General features: G+C 37.1%; 1 protein-coding gene across 2 annotated transcripts; it reads right to left on the bottom strand.

The window, feature by feature from the left end:
- Positions 1–3818: 3818 nt before the first annotated feature.
- Positions 3819–7689, bottom strand: nr4a2a (nuclear receptor subfamily 4, group A, member 2a). Of its 2 annotated transcripts, none has more exons than XM_081367727.1 (8): positions 7572–7689; positions 6976–7084; positions 5976–6863; positions 5541–5670; positions 5184–5347; positions 4633–4835; positions 4326–4504; positions 3819–4231 (listed from the first exon to the last, which is right to left on the bottom strand). In XM_081367727.1, the coding sequence occupies exons 3-8, from the start codon at positions 6840–6842 to the stop codon at positions 3975–3977; spliced, it is 1800 nt and encodes a 599-aa protein (XP_081223853.1). In that variant the 5' UTR covers positions 6843–6863; positions 6976–7084; positions 7572–7689; the 3' UTR covers positions 3819–3974. The 2 variants fall into 2 exon arrangements, with proteins under 2 accessions (XP_081223853.1, XP_081223854.1); XM_081367728.1 differs by having other exon boundaries at positions 5976–6844.
- Between the last annotated feature and the right edge of the window lie 15285 nt (positions 7690–22974).

Raw genomic sequence — 22974 nt, 5'->3', positions numbered from 1 at the left:
ATCAGTACATAGACTGTCCGGATCTGTCCGAGTGGAGCACTGCTTTATAATTTCGCTCCTCTTAGGTTTCCAGCTCTAGCACTTACGACAAAGTGCCTGCGGCTTCTGAGCTCTCCGTGTTCAGACGGAGCGTGTTATTTCTATCCTTCCTTCTGCGTTTGCATTATCTGCAGTGCTAAGCAGAACCCAGAGAGCAGAGTGACAGACCAAAAGCATATAGGAGACCGCCGCCATATTCGTCCCCTCTGTCAGAACAGATAAAGGAGCAGTGAAATGCTCCGTGATTCGTCTCTATTTAAACACGCAGGATTGGAGTGAAAGCACTAGAGCTGCCTGAAAATACCTTGACATGTGTAAGGTGAGCGTGTCTCTCTGTCACACGCTGCTTTTTTTCTTTGTGCAGAGATTAGGCCCTTGCCAACCTCAATGATTACTTCAGTCAACACGGCACAAGCTTGTGACACTGCAGAGCGTCCCTCTAACTGATCTGCTAAATGTCAGCAAACTGCTTTTGAGTGTAATCTTAATTTGACTTGGAATTAGTCTTTTTGCTGTGAAGATCTAATTATTCAGACAATTCTTTGCCTTGTGAGAACTTTGGGAAAAGATCAGCCATGCCATGGCTGATGAGAGAAGGAGAATGAGGGAGAAAGGAAAGCAGATAGAAAGAGAGAGAGAAAGAGAGAGAGAGAGAGAGAGAGAGAGAGAGAGAGAGAGAGAGAGAGAGAGAGAGAGAGAGAGAGAGAGAGAGAGAGAGAGAGAGGGGGGAGAAGAGAGAAGAGAGATTGTGCGATTGTGAGCTTTCCCAGACGTTGCCCAGAGGCACCTTCATGTCCTCTCTGAGCTACACGGACATGAATGGTGAATGACAGAATTCTGTAAAGAACTCTTCACTTTTCAGTAATGAACAATGAAAGTGTGCATGAACGTGCATATACATGTGTATATATACATAACCAAATATACTTACTTGAGACAGTTATGACAAACATGCTACAGCAGGTCTGTTTTAGCTCTGATTTCAGGTTAGATGTAAAATGTTTCCCCAAAATCTATCATCTCCCATCCAAAGCCATAGAAGAAAGTCCCACTGGACAAAGCAAAATGCAGATGTTAACAAGCTTGTGTGCTAGGTTTATATTTTTCATTGATTTATGGTCTAAATATTGTCATGCTTTCCTGGGTTACAGTAATGTTTTTAGAGTCCATGTGTCAAGTTTATTTGTACAGTATATCAAACTGCACCTGCTTGCAACAAATTAAGTGTAAGTCTCCAAGATAAGCAGGTTTTAGTTTATACACACATTTTAAATATAAAATCATTAAATCTAATTTGTGATTATGTGGTTTGTCCATTGTGTAAATATCCTGCAGGAGTTTGAAATGGCTAAATAAATTCATACTCTTTGTGAGCTTAGTGTTAACGTCAGTGTTCAGATGATCAAGGCGGCAGATTATAGAACCTTAAAATCATTTATGCGTGTTTATTTTTGGTTTTAGACACACAAGTCCGCACACACGTGCACACACCAGTCATGTAAAACAATTATACGCACGCTTGCATTCTCCAAATCCGCACTGCTTTAAATAATTTAGAGAATGATACCTGTCTAAATAAAGCTCATTGTGCTCTGGTGCATACCACCCTGTAATGGAGCAGAAGAGCAACTAACGAGAGTTTAACAAAAAAGAAGAAAAATATAATTACGAAGTATAACATAAAGAGTAAAATCAATATTCTTTCTCTATTATTATTTTTATTACCATTATTATTATTTGATTTTAATGTTCCTTGCCACAAACTGAAACTTTAAAACCAAACATGGAGCAATCTCCCGAATTGATAAATATCTGAAAACCAAAAATATAATTTATTACGCATTCATGTTTATAATTGGCTTCGCTATTTTAAGATAGGCCTACATGTATTTCGACGATTTTGTTTAATGTGATTAGCTTACTTTTTCTACAACATTTAATTACCTATGCAAGAATTAAAGTTTAAAAATAAAAATCAGAGTAAAAAATAAATATAGGCCTACTGAAATTTACTGAATGCATGAAACAGCATAAAAGCTGTTATAATCGCTCTAATTTTATTACTCAGTAAAATTGTCGGAATTTCATTCCGTTGCTTTTAAAAATAGATAATTTATCTGCAATATCTTTATATTACTTTTTCATCCATCGGTCTCATTTTGCTAACCTACTGTAACAGAATTAATAGTTTTTAAGACACCTGTAGGCCTATATCACGTTAAACAACAAAAACAACTAAATCTTTTTGCGAAAACAATTCTATGCATTTGAATGACGAATACTCATATGTAATATATTTCTGTTCAGATCTTTTTTTGAGCGTAAAACTCTTTAGAATAAATGGAAATAAATTTCCACACAGTGCGCAATGCTTCTTTTTTTATTGTGGGGCAAACTTTCAAAAATATTCTGTATTTACTGGGAAGTGAATTCGTTGAAGTTTTATTATTATTATTATTTATTTATGTATTTATTTATTTTTACTCTGTCTATTCGTTTTTTGAAGAGAAACCCTCCTGATAAAATGGATATAGGCCTATCAGAAAATAGTTATTTTCCCCCGCGAAATTATTATTTGCCATCTGCAGTTTAAATGTCATTAAATGTTAAAACCGATACATTGGTTACACTTACTTTTTTATGAAAATAAAAAAGAAAGCGTAACCTTTCACGTGAGGGAAAATGTAAAAATAAGAATAAGAATAATTTTTTGTTGTTGTTTTGTTTTTTTTCCTTGAGCAATGTAGGTTTTTCCTTGAGCAATTTCTGATCATTTCCAGAAAAAAAAAAAAAAAGTTTATTTTCGGTACAATGAATTCCCTCTTCATTTTGAAATGTGATTAAGAAACACGGCTCCTCCTTGGAAATTATTTAAAAGTTTTATTTGTAAACATTAAATGTTCTTTTCTCGTGGAGTTTGATTCGGATTCGGAACCGAACCTAACGCGTGTATTTAGTTAAACCATAGAAAAAAAAGGCAGTGATGATTTTCACACACCTACAGGAAAAAAACAGATGGCAAATTAAATCACATATGAGACATTCAACAAAGACGACGGTGATGCGTCTGAAATAATTTCAACTGCACCATGCTTTAACGGCAAACTCAAAATAAATATATAAACGTTTATATTAAACAGCAACAATACATACAACACATACAAACAAGGAATGTCTGACAATTTTACAAACACTATGGGTCCCTTTTTACCTGTACAGATGATGGTGGTATTTTTATCCACATGTGCCATATTTAAAAGTTGTCCCAATACTACGAATCTTTATAAAATCTAACAGACTACATAGTGTCCGGAATATAGAGTGTGTAATAGAGACAAGAGTCCTCTACAACATGCGTCTCCTTTCCACCTGACAGAGATACACAGGCACAAGTTATAAAAGAAAGAAAAAAAAAACTGTCTCTGTACAAGCTTTATACACATCATATAAATCACATAAATCTATTGAATAGGTATATAGAAATGGCGTATGATGCACTCCACTCTACTACTCTGATTTTTCCAAGAATACAGACGTTTGCAGTTAACAATGATTAGTGGCGAGATATTTGTCATTGTTCAAAATCAGGCAAACTATTGGATAATCTGTCTTTTATTATAATTTCTCATATTATTATTACTTTTTATGTTTTATTTTTATTTTTTACATTTGTATCTGTTCTGAGATACTCAGAGGCAGATATGGGTGGGATAAAGAGGGGAAAAATCGCTTGCCGATGGCAAAATGTATAACTATTATTTTATTTTTATTTATTTTTTCGCGTAGAGTTTTCCAGCCTTTGAATTGTTGGATCCTTTTTCATTTGGCGATGGTCGGCATGGTTTGAAAAATCAGACTTTCAGTTTTTTTAAGGGAGTCTGTGGAAGTTCTCTGAGGTTGTTTGAAATAGTTTTCCCCTGTCTCTCTCTCTCGGTTTAAAAGGGCAGAGTGTCAAGAAACAGTTTGTCGATTATTGCTGGCGGTGGGACCAGATCTTCTAGTTTTAGGTAGAAGATGCGCTGCAGACCCTGTGTGCACAGTGTGCGCAGTTCAGGTAGTTTCCCCAACAGTTTGGACAAATAGTTCGGACGATTCAAGCCGCCTCCATTGAAGGTAACTTGATCTTTCAGACAGTTTACTATCTTGTTTTGAAGGTCCTCAACTCTCTTGGGTTCTTTAAGTCCGTGTCTCTCTGCAAAATAATAACAATAATTATTATTATTCTAGCAACATAACATAAAAAACAGTAACAATTATCTGAACAGTATAATAAAAACAGATCTTACCTGTGACCATAGCTAACGCGGCGATGCATGAGAAAGCAGACATGTCTAAATTCATGTTCTGAAGATTAGACGAGAACTCCACTATAGAGTCAATCCACTCGCCAAATCCACGCACGCACTGCAGTCTGTGCAACACCACCCCGTTACAGAAGATGAGTTTGCCTTCCATCGGGTTGGACCTGAAATTAATGACAAAGCGCCCATTAATTACTGCGCGCATTAAACGGGGATTTAAGCGGCTCCTAATTATTGCAGAGCCAATAAAATTTGAAGCAGCAAATCCACTACTCCAGAAGTCTAGGTATACCTGTACGCCAGGCGCAGCACGAAAAGCTCCAGGAAGGCGGACTCGAACAGCAAGTCCTGATCCGGTTTCGGCAGGTCGGTGAACCCGGGAATCTTTTCTGCCCATCCGCGGATGATCTCCATGGATCCGGTGAGGAGGTCGTAGAACTGCTGGATGTGCTGTGTGTCATCTCCGCTCAGTTGGTAGTCCGGGTTGGCTTGGAACTGGAATTTAATTTAAACATGACTTAATGAGCTCCCTTAAAATATATAACCCGTGAAATTGCAAAGCCCATTTCTAAAAGGGGGAGAGTTTTCCCCCTCTTTAATTTAACTTGTGTCTGTATTTCACTGGCTTCTTTCTTGCAAAAGCAATTTAGACAGTAAAATATGCCACCCTTAAAGTGTTGAAAGTTTATAATGAAACACTGTATGATATTAAATTCCTAATATTGGCTCTGTCAGTTTCGCGCAGGGTGCGCATCAAGAGTCATACGCGAGTCATGTTTGGACTTTCTTCTCTTAAAGTCTGAACTGATGGGTAAAATTAAAGATGAATGTAATATAACTCACTCTTGTGTAGTCGAGGCTGTTCATAGAAGGATTGGAGTCCACATGAGCCCTGACCAAGGCGCTGATCAGACTGACGGGCGGAGAGGGGGGCGAAGACTCCTGCGGACTTTTGGGTTTGGAGGGTAAACGGCCTCGCCGACCCTTTAAGCTGGCGGTTCGGACAACTGTCAAAACAACACAAGACTGTTATACTATCAAGGAGCTGTTAAGCTTGTTGTAAAATGTATTTACAATTAAATCAGGGATAAATATAATTGCAGTTGCACACTACTCTAGTTTCCAAGTGAGGGAAACATTCTAATGCATGTATCCCCTCCGCACGTTTGAGAAGTGTAGACAAATATTGTAGCGATTTACCTTCTTTTACCATCCCGACCACCAGGCACTTCTGAAATCGGCAATACTGACATCTGTTTCTCCGGCGCTTATCCACAGGACAGTTTTTATTGGCTAAACAGACATATTTGGCGTTCTTCTGTACTGTACGCTAAAAGGTGGGCAATAAGATTTCGTTTAAATTACATAAAATTCAGATCAACTTTTGACAATTTAAGAAACAAACATTGATATTATTTTAGGAGTAAATTATATTTGAACAGATATGCGAGGAGCAAAATAAAATATATTTAAAAATATACTTCAGTTCCTGAAATGTCAGATCATGTCTCATTTTTTTATGTTATTAGAGAAAACCGATATGAGTGGCGACCAAACCACAAATTATTATTATTATTATTATTATTATTATTATTATTATTATCAATAATAATGATACAAATAATGAAAAATTACCTTGAAGAAGCCTTTGCACCCTTCACACGTTCGGACTCCATAGTGCTGACACGCCGCGTTGTCCCCACACACCGCGCACAATCCCTCGGTGGACGGTGATCCTCTAGACGGAGGTGACGGCACCTGACTGTCCATCAGCTGATGGCCGTGACTGAGCTGCAGGGAGTGTGTGAAAGCGATGCCCGCCTGTTTCCTGATAGCACTGGGCACTGCAAAACTCTGGCTGTCCAGGGCTCGGTGCGTTCCGGGACCGTCGTGCCCCATGGACACATGGAGAGGCCCGTCAAAGCGCATCTGACAGCTTGAAACAGGTGTCCCTGGTGGAGACTGCTTGAATGAGAAGAGGGAGAGCCTGGACACGGGGTTCTTGCGCTGATCTATCATGTGCGAGGTCATATAGTTCTGATGAAAAGAGTGCAAGGAGCCCGGGTCCTCCCACATGTGATTGGGCTGAACCTGGAAGTTCGCCGTTCCCGGAGCGTGAGGTGAGGACGGTTTGAAGTACATAGGCCCGGAGTGGGCCATCATCTCCTCTGACTGCGGGCCCAAATGGCTCTGCTGATGGTATGTGTGCATCTGGACTTCCTCCACCTTGATAGAGGACTGTTCTCCAGAATGGGGTACCTGGTAAAGACAGGGCGGCTTCACGTCATAACTAGTGTTGTAGTTGTCCATGAAGGTGCTGAAGCTGGGCAGAGAGGTGGTGGCGGCGGTGATCTCGGTATTGGTTAAGTCCATGCTGAACTTCACAAACTCTGGTGTGAGGAAATCGCAGCTGTATTCACCGCTGGTGTGGTAACTGTAGCTCTGAGATGCAGGACTGGCGCCCTGCGGGGATGAGCCATACTGAGCCTGGACGCAGGGCATGGCTGCGAACAAAACAGGAGCCTAATCAATACAAAACAGAAAGACAGCCTGAGAATAAAAGCCGCATGCCCATCGAAAGCAGTGTTTTCAGCTTACATGCAACTTTGCAAAATCACTTTTAAGTGAAAAGTACCTTCAGTCGTGGGACTGTTCCACTGCAGATCTTGGTGAAGGTGATGATAATAACAGATGAAATGTAATACCCCTGTTCAAGACAAACGACTCGGCTCTGGATTCTCCCTCTGATAAAACACACAACTTTCACTTGATTTTGCATCACATTTTAGTAGTTCCATGTAGTAGGCTACCTATACAAAATGCTAGAGCTCACTGAAACTTAGAAATTTGAAACACACTTTCTTGCGCCGTATCAGAACATGTGCATATGCGTGATGGATCGAAAGTTTACGGTTTTGCGCACCGCGTTTGTTTATTTGTTTTTACCCTCGAGTTTAATGCATTTTAATAAATGCATGTCTGAAAAAAACACAATTTCACATAAATGTCACAGTTTCACACAAGCGTGCGCTGGTCAATGGTCTCAGACAAGGACTGAATAAAAACTGATTTCACATCGCAGCTATGAGCAAAATAGTTTGCATAAAACCAGCAGAAACCAACAAACAGAAATCACAGACTGTTTAAAGCAAAGATACCATAGGACAAATTTGCTATGCTTACTTTAAACTGCATATTTGCACAAAAATAAAAAGAAAGGCAATGACATACCTTAGTAGACCATCGGCAAAACTATATTGTATCCATATGCCTGTGATGCAGAATATGTGTGTAAATGTCCAGTACAGCGTGTTGTCCGCACAGCTCGGAGCTCAACACTGCCATGTAGAGCTCTGTCTGCCAATGTGTCTTTGTTTATGTGAGACCCACGTGCTTGAGTTCAGTACGTCATCTGCGTCATATGTGAGTAGCACCAATCAGCTGCGAGACTCTTCTGCCAATCTGAGGACTGACTGACAGCCGGTACATGCCTGTGATTTCACTGAGATCTGCTGTATTATATATTCCCCAAGATCGAATAGCAATTTACCTCTGTTTTGTGATGCATATTTCAGTATGCACAGTATACTTTGATAAACGCTAAGAAATTACAATTATTAAAAGTTGTTTCACATAAAACACTGTGAATAAAGATAACAACATGAATTATACGTATTTATTTGTTCTCAGTCTTTAAAAAAAAAAAAAATTAAAAAAAAAAAATATATATATATATATATATATATATATATATATATATATATATTATTATTATTATTATTATTATTATTTAAAAGATGGTTTGGTAAATGCTGTTAATATTAGTTTACAACAAATAGTATGGGAAAAATATCCAAGAGCCATTGGTCAATACTCTGTGAAGCAGCAGTAGAAATGAAATAATAAATAAATTGATAGAACTACATCTCAACAAATATGGCTTTGAGTAGGTCCTGTTGGCTATTTTGTTGACTAAACTCAACACAGCCCAGCTTTTATTAATCAAGAGCTTCCCTTTTAAGACATCATAGGTCAATATACAGAATATTTACGTCTTTGCATTTTCCAGGCAGGCAGTGGAGGATGGGTCATTAGCAGAGGGATTCTTTATGGTCATTTCAATTTAATTTAATTATTGTTATATATTGTTATAAATACATATTGTTATAAATGTGTTGAAAATGAAGAAATGTGATGCAGAAAACAACAGCTTTGACACAGCCCATGCTGCAGTCTAGAATAAGAGTCACTTCCCCTAAAACAGTCTTTGCCCTGTTGTATCTGACTGGGTGGGTGTTACTGTTATTTGAGACAGGTCTCACTCAGCATCATGTGAAAAGCCTCTTTCAACAAACCTTCTAATTATTGCTTCTCTCAACCACAATGGACTTGTCTTGGCCTTATAGGTAAAACCACAATATACAAAAATCTCTGCTCAGTCCCCTTTCTATGACAAAAGATAGAAAATTAAGGCCTGTGAGGTTTTCTTAATACCTCTTACAAAACTGATTGTATTCTGGCTGTATGATGTTTGTAGCTGTACTAAACCACTGTGGTGTTCTCCAAATAGAGGTGGTAGTCTCCTCTAGAGGACACTGTTGTTCACCACCCACTTGACAATCATTTTGGATTGTTTTATACAGTATGGTGTTATAAATGCATGCAAATACAGCGATGGCCAATGTATGGCTATATATGTCGAACAAATTGTCAATGTGCCACAGACACTGCTCTTCCATTCAAGACTGATATGTGGGGACAGAACTGTCCCATGAGTCCATGATGTCTCATTTAAAAATGATGTCCAAAACTGGCAGTCATGTTCCACATAACCAATGACAGGCAAAGCGACCAGCCATGTGCTCAACACCTGATTGGGTTTATTGCTATATCTAATGTATTATATTCACAATATGGTCTGCTTTCATTTACCTTTTTAATGAAGGGAAATCACATACAATTAAGCAATAATTGCCCATTGGCTCATTTAATTACTAACTGCCTTATGCATAGTTTAATCACTGCTCATGGGGAAGAAGAGGCAGCAAATGAAGAGCAATCAAATTGGACTGAAGTTATTTCCCAATTATTAAATGCTGAAGAATGTATTTCCCAATTATTAAATGCTGAAGAATGTATGTGTGTGTGTGTGTGTGTGTGTGTGTGTGTGTGTGTGTGTGTGTGTGTGTGTGTGTGTGTGTGTGTGTGTGTGTGTGTGTGTGTGTGTGTGTGTGTGTGTGTGTGTATGTGTGGTCCTGGTGTTATGAGGACCAAATGTCCCCACAAGGATAGTAATACTAATTGTTGGCCTTGTGGGGACATTTTTGGTCCCCAGGAGCAAAACAGCTTATAAATCACACTAAATTATGTTGTTGTTGTTGTTGTTGTTGTTGTAGTTGTTGTTTTTGTTGTTGTTTTAATGCAGAAAGCCTTCTGTGATGGCTGTAGGGTTAGGGGATAGAATATACTGTATGTACAGTATAAAAATCATTATGTCAATGAAATGTCTCAAGAAAATATGAAAACCCAACATGTGTGTGCTTGTGTGTGTGCTGATGGGTATGCATTTCAGAGGGGAATGAAAATATATTAAGATATAATAAGAACAAAAGATACACAGTGGAAAGGTTTACATAGATCTATCCTGACTTGGATCATCAACAGCCAACATGATATTTACTATTCTTTAACAACTAAAAAAAACAAAAACACAGAAAAAAAAGTAATCCTGATGAATAGATGTTCAGGGAGTACCATGTTGGACAGGAGCAGTCCATTCAGCACTCTAACCTGAAAACTGAAACAGGTGAAGTACCATGGACAGCGCTACAAATGTTTGAGGAGTGTATTTATGTTGCTCATATTAGACCGTTTAGAGTCAGGGCAGAAAATCGAAGCTGTGCCAATGTCATTGTCATTTAAACATTTAAGGTTTAATTAATTTTGATGAATTCATCACATTGATAAATGTGAAGAGTTTTGCTGCCATATTACTTGAAATAGCCAACATCCCCTGACATGGCATTAATGATCTTGACAGATACAAAACAGGATTTAATCCTAAACATTTTATTATGAATTAGTCTTTTTTGAGATTACAGTATAACCTGGTTATCAGCATCTCAGTTTAAAACTAGAATTGACTGTGTAGTCTGTTGGCCTGAACATTGGGGTGTATACATTTAAGGCTATTAACTAATTAGCTATTAGCTTCCTCCATTGTATGTTCCTGCAGATTCTGATCTGCTAAATAATGATGCAAGCCAACTCTACTTTAATTGGAAATGTCCTTTTAACAGACTTTTGAAATTGAGTAACCACTGTGACATACTAACATGCTATTATCAAGGAGAGTGGACTCACTGTCCAACCTAGACATTGTCTCCTAAAAAGGCACAAAGAGCCTATTTAGATAAGGATCATATGTGTCCAGCTCTCTTTCTATATGAGATAAGCTGCATTAATCTGGTGACATTGGCCAACAGATGACTTTATGATTTTAAAACATCACTCCACACTTGATGTGATTGAGCTTGATTTTAGAGATGATGAAATCTCTCCCGTTTTAATGCAGGTTCAAAAAGGTCAGACGTTGTTGTTTGCATGATTCAATTCCCCAGTAGATTCATCTAAAAAATATAAAAAATCCATACCTCTTGCAGTCTTAAAGCACCTCTTTTGCTCAAGGCACTGGTCTATGTCTTTTTTCCAATTTAAGATTCCTTCTTTTCAGGACTAAATGTCTACTTAATATGCTTTAATGTGAGTTCTATGGAACAAGGGAGCACTCCATCATTTCCATGCACTTTTATATAACACACATTTAACTATTTAACTCTAATGAAACAGCTTGTATTGCAGGATGAGTCCTCTGTGCTGTGATGAAGGTCCCTTCTCTTCTACCTCAGTGAAGCTGTAAAACGAGATGCATCACTGCGGCGAGCATGAAGATCTGTCAGTGTTGAATATTCATGAATCAGTGTCATGACATGCCTTGTAATTGGCAGTAACATTAGTAATGACTCTGCCGGCATATTGTGAGTTCTTGCATATTCATGCCATGGGGCAATATATCCTAGTTGAGGATTTTTTTTTTTTCTCTCTCCTTCTTGTGTGAAAATGAATTCTCAAGCTGCAGGTGGGCTCTTATGCCACAATCAATTGTTAAATTGTGCTTCAGTAGAAAAAAAAATCACTGTCAGTCTGAAGGAAAATGAAAAGTGCTGCCAGTTAGTCTAATTAATTACCCTTCAGCTTCTGCAAAGTCATTTGAGCAAATATGTTCATATGTTCTGCTAATTATAACAGTTTAGTTTCCCTTTCATCATAAAACACTCATGAGTCTCACGAGAGTCAATAAATGTTGTTTTTTCTACATTGACTTTTTTTATTCTTTTTTTAACTGCCAGTTGATTTGCTTCTATTGTGTTCATTTAATCAACCTTCGCATTAAGAACTCTATATATAGAAATATAGAGCTGTAGAATTAATATAGCAGCAAAGTTCAAATAATTTGACCTTGATGAGAAGCATTTCATTTAAAATATTTTAAGATATCTTCTGAAGAAGTTGTGAAATCACTTGGGGTCTTTTCAGGGAACATGCAAGAAGCTCTCAAATTTGCTCTCCAATTGAAAGGATTGATATAATAAATAGATTTTTTTGTTATTTTATTTTTTGCTTCCAATAAAGTGGCACAGGGTGCTGAAGGTGGTGACAATAAGATTCAAGTTGGCTTCATTTCCTTTTCCTGAATGTGTTATGAGTTACAAATAATATACAATTCCACTCTTTTTATTATTATTATTATTATTATTATTATTATTATTATTTATCTGATGTCTTCTAAATAATGGGTGAGAAGCTGATCTGTCCAAAATTTGTGTAGATTATGATACAATCGTGTATGCAGGTCTAAATAGTAAAATGCAGAATGTTCACACCTTACGGTGGCCCAGTAGTGCACAACACAACGAAATTTAAAAAGAAAACTTAAGTTCACAACACAACGAAATTAAGCCACAACACAACGAAATGAACACAATGGAAATGAGCCACAACACAACGGAAAATGTACAACACAACGGTAATAAGCCACAAGACAACAGAAAATGTACAACACAACGAAATAAAGCCGCAAAATAGCGGGAATGCTCCCGGCCAAGAGGGCTCTTGGAGCGCGGTAAAGTTAGTTTTCCTTGCCACTGTTCAATAGAGTCGGCAGTCTTAATATATCAATACCATGATTAGTTTTATCAGTATACCATTATATATCGACATAAAATATACTTCAAAATTACCTACATGAATTATAGCTGCGTATTTATACTGGAGATTGCTTTAAGCGCATGATCCTTAAGGGAACGTCTGGCAATTCCACCGAGTGGTTAAAACTTATATCATAATATAATTTGATAAATAAAAATAAAAAACATTTGGTGAATTGCAGAATTACAGGAAGGTATTGGCACAATTTCACCTGTAATAAGTCAGTCTGGTCACTAGGGAACCTACCACAAGCTTTGGGACAAAAAAAAAACAAAAAAACTTAAGCTGAATTACAGTAGGCCTAATGTTTTTTATAAAATTGTGTACTGTGCATACAGGGAACTATTGGCACAATGCCACCTGTTGTAAGTCAGTCTGGTAAATAGGAACTACAACCTTTGAAACATGATAAAAGAAAAACAAGTTTTATTATATTACAGAAATTTCCTAAAAAAAGAAAGAAAAAAAATGTTTACTGTAAATACATGAATGGAAAAAAGTCAGCTGTAGTAAGTCAGTCTACTACCAATACAATCAAGCTTCAGATTTGGAACATGTCTGTTTTTGAATGTTATAAGTAATTTTAATTAATACAAATTATACGTTTTAACAACTTGAAATAATTGGCAGACGTTCCCTTAGGGATCATGCGCTGTGGTATCGCGTCAAAGCATTCTAGAGTATAAATGCAGCTATAATGCACATAGGTGATTTTGAATTAATAAATGTCAGTAGGCTATACAATGGTCAGCTACATAGTGTTAAAACTAATCGTGGTGTTGATATATTTTTTAGACTGCTGACTCTGTAGAACACATAGACAGTAAAGGAAATGGACACAGCGACCCCATTGGATTCAACGGAGAAAAGTCAATTAGAAGCACTCAATTCCTGATGGCTGACTGTACTGCGCAGACTCAAACTGAGCTTGACGACGTAGATGTGACGTAAGCAACCCGTCTGTCTTCTAGTAGCTGCGCCAAGAGAAATCTGAATCATTCTCTTCCGAAAACTGCAGAGACGGAGAGTGTGAGTAGAAGGTGTCCATGAGCTAGGAGCAGGAGCAACTTTTGCTAAGTATTCTGATTAATAAATATGTCATTTTGCCTCCACGTCCCCCCGATTGGCCGTGAGCTTCTCCTCCTGTCCATATGGTAATTTCTCTCCAGTCGCGTGGTTATGACGCAATCGTTAGCCTATTTTTACAAAAACTGCTTCTACGGGGCCATAACGTAAGATACAAGGTAATGGAGCCTTTTATACATTTTCGTGTTTCTTTAGAAATAAATAATGGACAAATGGAGTCTTTAAACGCCTCAGATGTAAAGTTATTCGCTGTCAAAGTGACGCCAAAATGAATGGGAGTCAATGGATTGCAGACATCCCAACCTGCACAAAGTCATTTCCGGGAGTCAAGAAATTTCCAACGGGGGGAGGGGGGGGGGTGCGATTCGGTTATGAATAATTCGGTTCGAGAAATCTCCAACGGGGGGGGGGGGGGGGGGGGGGGAGTCGTTCTGATTAATTCGGTTCGAGAGTAGAGATAAAATCCCAAGGCACACACACGCACACTAGCGCACACACGCAAGGTCTCTCGCTCCCTCTCTCTGCCGTGCGCGCGCTACGCTTGCGCGCTCTTGCTTCCGGGAGATTTTAACTGATTTGCGGGCATCAGGGAGCCGCTATCAATATGCGGGAGACTCCCGGAACTTCCGGGAGACTTGGGATGTCTGCGATTGCTAACAGCAGGTGGGGGTCCGCTAATCAATGGCGACGCCCGGGGAAGCTTCAATGTTTTCCGAAACACTGCCCCCCTGATAGAACAGTGGCATGGAAAACTAACTTTATCACGCTCCGAGAGCCCTCTAGTGGTCCGGAGCATTTCCGTTGTGTTGCGTCTTTATTTCGTTGCGTTGTACATTTTCTGTTGTTTCGTGGCTCATTTCCGTTGTGTTGTGGATTAATTTCGTTGTGTTGTGAACTTATGTTTGCTTTTGAAATTTCATTGTGTTGTGCACTACTGGGCCACTGTATTTAATACTATGTTTTAAAGAAAATTCCAACCACGTGTTCTTTGTCAAACACAGAATTATGGAGAGCACTGAAATCACACTGTATTTCACTAAACAATGTCATATGCATGTGGCGTGCATATTTGTGATTAATCATGCTGGTCACTCGTTAGGAGTGGGGGAAGTAAATAAATTAGCATGTGATTGATTATTCTTTTTTTTTTTTCTGCTGTCACTTTTTTCTCTCTCTGTCCTTCTGCAGAAAATGCATGATTTGTGTTTTGCTGAATCCATCATATAGAATATGAAGACTTGCATAGTAATGAACACATTTATAAATACATAGAGTCCCCTGAAGTCATGTGACAGTGAAATGAATGGCTAGTTGGTGTGCATATGTTGGAGCAGGTGATAATGGCCAGCGTCCCATGAGAAGCAGCACACTGTTACTTAACTCAAAGAGGAGTCTGATATTTGTGGTTCGGGGCCGACCCTCTGGATGAAGATACACCTCTGATTCTATCACATACAGTTTCCTTGGTGTGTTGATTATTTGGTTTTAAGGTTCTTGCTTTAGGCAACTACAGTGACTTACAAAACGGTTACGGTACAAAATCTTTACTTGTCACACAATTTCTGCAACCTGACACTCAAACACCAGAACCACACACCACATCTGCAAAACCATACACTAATTCTCGGCCTTCGACTCAGTTTTCAATTTCATAAAAACTTTGGAAACCACAGCACACAATTCTCTATGTAACACAAAAATCTAACAGGAAGTATCTTGATTTCCTTTTTCAAACACAACCTATCAAAATGCACAAATTCATCAGTGCCTCACACTACCTCCTCACATGTGCAAACACTCATTGCTTTTCTTAACACCAACCAATCATGGCTTTAGAAAAGGCCTAAGGTCAAGTTATAGGTTTTTCGGACTGTGTAATACTGTATTCACAACCACAAATGCTTACAGTAAAAAAAAAAAAAAAATATATATATATATATATATATATATATATATACATATATACATATATATAGTTTGATTTCAATCTTGCTTTTGTGTTTACCGTGTATTTTTCAACATCTCTCTGCCAATTACTTTCAATCTTGTACAGAAATGTACATAGGATCTCATGAAAGAAGAGCTTTAGGTTTTGAATAACTGTGTGTATATGATATATCCCAAAATATAATATTATGGCAAATATGTTTGCAACGTAAGACAAATGTTTGCTTTTGAGATGTGTTTGTGATATTTTGAGTACTGTGCTTAATTTAGCAAGAAATGTAAGGCATTTTACATTTTGTGTGTGCAAATCTTGGATTTGTGTGTAAAAAAAAAGACAAAGTTTTGAAAATGTGTGTAAGCAGTTGACAAAAAACTGTAATAAAAGACAGTTCTTCTATAAATGGTGTGAGTTTGGAAGACAGTTATAAACATATGAAGTGTGCATGAGTGTTGACTGTTATTCTGCACATTTTCTGCAGTGATAATAGCAAAATTAAAAGACAAATTAAATACTGGGTTTCTTAGGTTGACACACTGGCGGAAACCTTTGGAAAACCTTTGGAAAACCTCTAGGTACAGCAATGCCATCCTCATCACTGACATCCTCGCTACTGCTGATAGACTCAAACACATGAATTTTCATACAGTAGGCTGTAGTAGAAGTCATGAAGCCAACACAATGGAAGCTCCTCGCTCTATCTCTCTCTCTCTCACCACATGGCTTTCCTTATAGTCTTCCTCATTTGAGAAATTTGGATCAATCCTATTTGCTTCTTCTTAGCAGCAAGAGGAGGATTTCGAGCGGCACTCTTGTTTTGTACGCGTCCCACTTGCAGCTGTAGACAGATCTTTTCTGAGCGGCTGTTGCATAACGCTGCAGCTCATTGTGTGTGAACTGCTCGCACAGGCTCAGCCTGCTCCTCAGGAGGCCTCCTCATCGCAAGTGCTGGACTTAGAGGGATTTTCGTCTTCCAGAAACCGACAACGTGGCAGGGTAAAGCCTGATCTCTGTGTTTGAAGTATGGCTCACTGGTTCTCCCAAATGAGACTTCATGTGATCGTCTCCTCTGTTACTCCATAAATCAATTATCTATGCTCTAGTTTAAGGTTTCTTTAATATGTTTTTATTTGTTCTTTTTTTTATTCATTTCTGTGTCTAATATTGAAAAATGTGAGTGAGAGATTGAGAAAGGAGGGTTTTGAAACTCTGTTCATCCCCTGTCCTAATTCACTTTCTCTTTTCTTCTCTCTCTCTCTCTCTCTCTCTCTCTCTCTCTCTCTCTCTCTCTCTCTCTCTCTCTCTTTGTGAATTTTTGGATTTGTATTTCTGCAGGGAAACCAGAGGTTTGGAGTGCTGTTCCTGTGAGTGTCCCGTTTACAGTTTCTCGCTCACCTCTGCTTCTTTGCGGTCTTTCAAACAAATTTGCAAGTCTAAATTATTTAAATAAATAAAAAACTAGTTACACTTCATGAAAAAAAAAAAAAAAGCTGGAGTCTGAAACCTTCAGATAAACCCTATTATTTCAACATTTAGAGATTTTTAACAGTCACATGTGCGCTCATACATATTAACGTCTCCCGTTTCCCATGGGGATATGAATGCCCTCTCATATAGCTTAGCTACCCCAGTTCTTAGGTTCGCCTTTAAAGCACATTACAGCGAGAGGAAAGATGCATATGAAAATGATATGTAATATATTCTAAACATTTTGTGCTGGTGAGAATAAGTAGCCAAATATCAGGCTGACGTTGATCCGGAGCCGGTTTCTCTCACTCTCCACGAGCCTGACAGAGAGGAGCGATTTCTCACCTGGGACTGGCAGCGCAAACACTAAGCTTATTCACAGCGGGGTCCGATATCTACAGAAAGCCATGAAGAAATTAGATTAGGAACAGGTAAATGCTTCATTTTTTACCTCTCCGCTGACACTCATCTGGTGAATTCCTGGTCCTTCTGGTCATATTGCTTTATTTTCCCTCACGTATCATTTTTCATTCAAAAGAGGTCTAGACATGTTCGTGTTGAATCCGTCGTGGGAGATTTTTTATTTATTTATTTTGTATTTATTTATTTATTTTGCCTTCCCTTTTTTATTTATTTTTCTCTCTTAAAGTTATTTCAAAGGATCCAGAGTACTTTATTGGAAGAGAGAGAGAAAGAAAAAGAGAAAGAGAGAGACTCGCCCTGTCATTATCAAGATGGGATTAATATATAGTAATTATATCAAAGTAATAGGGGGCGATTTCAAGCATTCATGCCTTCTTTTGTCTTCACATTGTTAAGAAGTCAGCTGGGTTCAAACCAAAATGTCATCATTTTCTGTTACATTTGAAAAGACCTGAAGAATCTCATTATTTTAGGGCTGTGTTTTATTTTCCTATCTGTTTGAACATACTGGGGTCTTGGAGGTGAATCAGAGAGGGGTCCAATTAGTGTGACTCCAGACAGTGAGACTGCACACTCAGCAGATAGTGGGGGAAGAAGTACAGGAGATGAGTACCAAGCATATTAGGCAAATATAGCCAGATATATTCAAATGTTTGGAAAATTTCTCACTGAAATAACACTCCTGCAGGGAATGAGATTTACGATAGGCCTGCATGCTCTTGTGTTCAGATTCTTATAGACCTTGCTGTAAACAGATCACCTGAAGTGGGGCAGTAAAGCACTTTTTTTTTTTTTTTTTTTACACATTTTCCATGAAATTATTATTTTATTTTTTTTCAGAATCATAAAAAGCATCAGAAAACAGATTGGACTGAAATTCAAATAATTGTGGATTTCATTAATATTTAATAATTTGAAGTTCACAGAACTGAAGATCTTATTTGTCTTTTTCGACCAAACAGAAGTTTTTCTATTCTTTTTCTTTTCAAAAAGTTGTCCAGCAAATCAATAGAGCAAAAGTTCTATGGAGATGCGAAAATATCATCATATAAAATTCCACCATAACATTGTAATAGGAGGTTGTTGTCTTGTGTGTGTCATGATTCATTTAGGTCACATCACCTCAGTTTTCAATGTGACTTACTGCAGTTAAAGTATTATACTGTCAAGAAATTTAGCTGATGTAGTTTGCTATAGCTAGCGAGATTATTGTCTGATGGGAGAGAGAGACTTTTGACTTTTAAAGGTCTATTTCTTTACAAAAAAATAAAAACCATTAACTTTTTACATTAATAATGTTACCAGGAGAAGACAAGAAAAGAGGAAAATAAATAAATAATAATAATCCTTTTCATACACAGTTACACTTAAATATACATTTCCAAACAGACATCATATATCAACATCACAAATACACTGATTTACTCCCCATTTGTATTTAAACATTTACATGTCATTGTAGAAAGTAAATTCTATTTTAATATGAGATTTTAGTAAACCCTTTATGGACACCACATCAGTTGATTCAGTCAAGATCCAGTTTTGCCTGCCCACATAAAAATAAAAATGAGTTAAAACATGAACGTTCCTTCTATTTCTGCTATATTTTGGTTCATAAATGAAATAAACTGGTGTAAAAACTTCCTCCAGAGTATTACACCACTCTTCCAATTTGTAAAAAAAAAAAAAAAAACTTTCACACTTTAAAATCAAATTAAAAAGGGTTTATTGTTCTCCACATAAAGGACAATCCCTTCCTACCTCTTTATCTGTATATGTATCTGTATCTGTTTGCAGCTATAATCCCATGTACAATTCTCCACTGAAGATCTCAGACCTTTTCTCAAGGAGTGGTTTGGTCAAGGACCACCAGCTACCTTTAGGGGAAGTGCCCAGCCCAAACATCTCCTGACATTTGGACTCTTTGCCACTCTCTAGTGTATAAAATGCCTTGTTTTAACACACAGTATGTAACTTATTTCTAGCATTGTGAAAACAAAAACAGCTGATGTGTCTTAAAAGGTAGCCAGTTGCTTTCCTTTTCTTGCCATGACCCAGTCTCAGCAGAAAGACTCAGCTCTGGAATTCATATATCCACCTCCTCATCAAAAGTTTCTAGTGCCAGTCTATAGTCCTGTGGCAGAGACTCTAATATCCGATTCAACAATTGCTGTGCCAGTCTGATTGATCTAAGTCCCACACTGTAAATGCAAACATGGTATTTAATTAAAAATAGTAAACTGACCAGGGACGGATTATGACTTGTAAAGGCCCTGGGGCCAGTTATCTCCAAAGGCCCCCCCAACCCAACGTGAACTGATCTAAAGCTCTTCTTAAGTTAATAGAAAATAAACTCGAATGAACTATGTTGGAAGATACAGTAGACTACAACTTGCTGAATTGTATCATGTCTCATGTAATCACTCAATATGTGCTTCAACCGCGGAAATAGGCCAATAAAACAACTGGAGAAAAATATGTCACGTTACGTAACATTTACCTCAGAAAAGCCATTTAATGACCACAGCATAGCTAGAAAAAATAACTAGGCCTATAGAGAGAAGTATTTTTTGCTAAATATATGCACTATATTCTATATTATAATTTTACTCATATCATTAAAAATATTATAATGTTATTATAAAAAAAGAATTTTGAGTTGTTAATTTTAACCTTTAATAATAATACCAACTACCTGTATGGTTACAGCATTAGTGAGAGATTTTTCCTTGAGAAAAATGAACATGTAGCTATATATGGTATCTGATATTTAACCAAATTAATTGATGTAAACATTGTTACATGTTGTTACTAAACTTAATGAAATTCTGTTTGGTCACCAAATGTTTTGAGAATAACAATAAACTTAATGTGATGCAAGTTTTTTTTTTTTTTTTTACAATCATTTCTAATGATTTCTATTCATAGGCTGCCTGCTGAACATGGGGTTGAGCTCTTATATTTATGAACTCTCAAAGTTCAGATTAATGCATTTAACTTTAAAATGTAGAAACTTTTCTTGCCCCTGGATCTAGAAGAACTGAGGTCCACCCCTCATAGTTTCACAAAATCCTGTGGATCGTTTTGACGTCACTAGTCTATTGGTGATAGGTATTACAATCTGATTGGACCATTTGTTTCGAGTGCTGTGGCTACTAAAATTTGGTTTGGCCAGTAAAAAAAAGAAGAAAATCTGTAATTTCCAATATACACTCTGCTTAATTGCCTTTTTTATTAGAAGGTGCATCTTTTACAGTCGTTCAAACAACTGTAGAGTGAAGGGTGTACTGTTCGTTTGTACTTTTTACAGTTCAAATTTTAAATAATAACTATGCTAAAACATACTCTATTTCTCTCTCTAGGCCCATTTTGTTGGATCATTTATAATTAGGCAACAAACAAATTATGCAAATGAGGCAAATAAAAAATTAGGCAATGTTTAAATATTGAGTCTCACTTCAACTTAGGGAAAATGGGCAGTTATGCTGTAATAATAAATAGTTATTTTTCCAATAGATAAAAAAAAAAAAAAAAAAAAAAAAAAAAAGCTTAGAGTGGTTCTAATAAATATAATTTTAAACAGGATGGGACAATAGTTCTATATGAGGTTTTGGGGCCTTCATATTCACATAGGGCCCAACAGTAAGTTCCAGGGAGCCCTCATTGTCCAAGAGCCTTGTTTAAGAGGCATTGTGTAGGCTATTGGACACATATATTACAGCATTAATAAACAACTGTTTTCATTGTTAATGGGTTTTCTGAACCAAACTGGATCGCACTGCCTTCAACCCCAGCCCCCCCCCCCCCCCCCCCCCCCCCCCCAGTCAAGGGCCCCTGGGCACTGGCCCCATAGGCCCGGTCAGTAATCCATCCCTGAAACTGACCTTAATCATTTTTTTTTCAACCTGCTATTAACACTCGCTTTTAGTAAGTTACTTGTACTTGGAGCTGGAAAAATCTTAACAGCTCAGTCTACTTGAACTGGATTCATTTAGAAAAAGTAAGTTTATGACCTGTGGGCATGCGCAGATCAGTCCTCTCTACGCTAGACGGCGATATATGGCCACGCCAAGACTCGCCCTTGAATAGCTACTATTGGCTGAAGGTGAAAACCGTAATTTTATCCACCATTGTAGTGATTAGTGTTTGTTTTAGTTGGGCTCTTGACCCTTATATCATTAACTTTAGATTTTGTTTGGCTGCTGTACCTGAGTTATAACAGCCAGATGAACAAATAGAAAAGGTGATCTGATGGTGAAGCTTGTGTTTTAACATAATCGTTATTTCACAATCATTTGACCTGATTCACTGAACTCATTTAGAGCCCAATTTTTGAGTTAGGTTTACTTTATTAATTATAGCAGCACTGTCCTGGTACAGCATAATATTTTTAGCCATTTCAATGAAATGCAAATAATCAAATAAAAAATAAAAAAACTGACAAACAGATCACCCCTGATCATAAGCTTATTATTTATTCATGCAGCAATGCATGATGGGAGCCATGAATGTGTTTTGATTGGTTGCACCCAGAATGAAAAATGAGTGAGCAGAACTAAAAGTGTTAAGTTGTAGGTATTTAGTAATTCTAAGTGGGGTTAAATTTAGATCAAGCAATCCACACAAAATGAAATAAACTAAGTTAACTCTAATCATGGCTATTAAGTTACATGAACATAAAAAAAAATGTGCTAGTGGTACTACTTGATTTAGTACTGCACACTTAAAATAAACAAGCTTTTCTAACTCACTAATCTTAAGATTACTTTGCTTAATTTTTTTGAGGCAACGAGTTTGCATACTTTTTTTAAGTAAGGTCAACTAATTACATTTTACAGTGCAGTTTTAAAGCCCCAAAATTCAGCAGTTATCCATCCCTTTTTTCCATTAGATGTCCAATCTTGTATAACATTTGCTTTTCACATGGCTTTTTGTCCAAATGCCCAAATACAATTCAATAAACTCTATGTCCCATTTACACCCCGTGAAAACTTAAAAAGTGTCCATACTCTTGTCCAGACCTATAAAAAGAGCTCAGTCCAGAAAGGTCCAGTTTATTAATATCCATGAGACAGAAATGGCGGTCTAGACCCATGTTTCCCACTCTCCTCAGGAGGACACACACTGTAAAAAATTATTCTGTGGCTTAGTAAATATTACAGAAATTTTTAACTTTATTAACTTAATAAAATCTCTGTATATCGTTTACTTGATTGTTTGAGTTAAACATACCAAAATAATTGAGTAAAAATCCAACAGTTAATTTTATCTAAAATTTACAGATATATTTAAGTTTTTTTCAATAAAATAATTTAGTATTTGACTAACCAATTATTTCTTTATAATATACTTAATATATATGTGAAATTTCTATCAAAATATTTGAGAATGTTTAATTAAACTGATCTGTTTCAAGAAACAAAAAAATTACTTAATTCAAATCAA

The sequence above is a fragment of the Scardinius erythrophthalmus genome (genome assembly GCF_964197995.2).
Source record: "Scardinius erythrophthalmus genome assembly, chromosome: 6".
In the NCBI taxonomy this organism is placed as follows: Eukaryota; Metazoa; Chordata; class Actinopteri; order Cypriniformes; family Leuciscidae; genus Scardinius; species Scardinius erythrophthalmus.
This window is presented reverse-complemented; position numbering and strand designations above follow the sequence as displayed.

Bases quoted from the DNA above. Each gene is read 5' to 3' on its own strand.
- nr4a2a (XM_081367727.1), bottom strand. From the start codon at position 6,842: ATGCCCTGCGTCCAGGCTCAGTATGGCTCATCCCCGCAGGGCGCCAGT. The intron at 4,505-4,632 runs GTATACCTAGAC...CATTAATTTCAG, and splicing joins GTGCTGCGCCTGGCGTACAG to GTCCAACCCGATGGAAGGCA. The intron at 4,232-4,325 runs GTAAGATCTGTT...ATTATTTTGCAG, and splicing joins CGCGTTAGCTATGGTCACAG to AGAGACACGGACTTAAAGAA.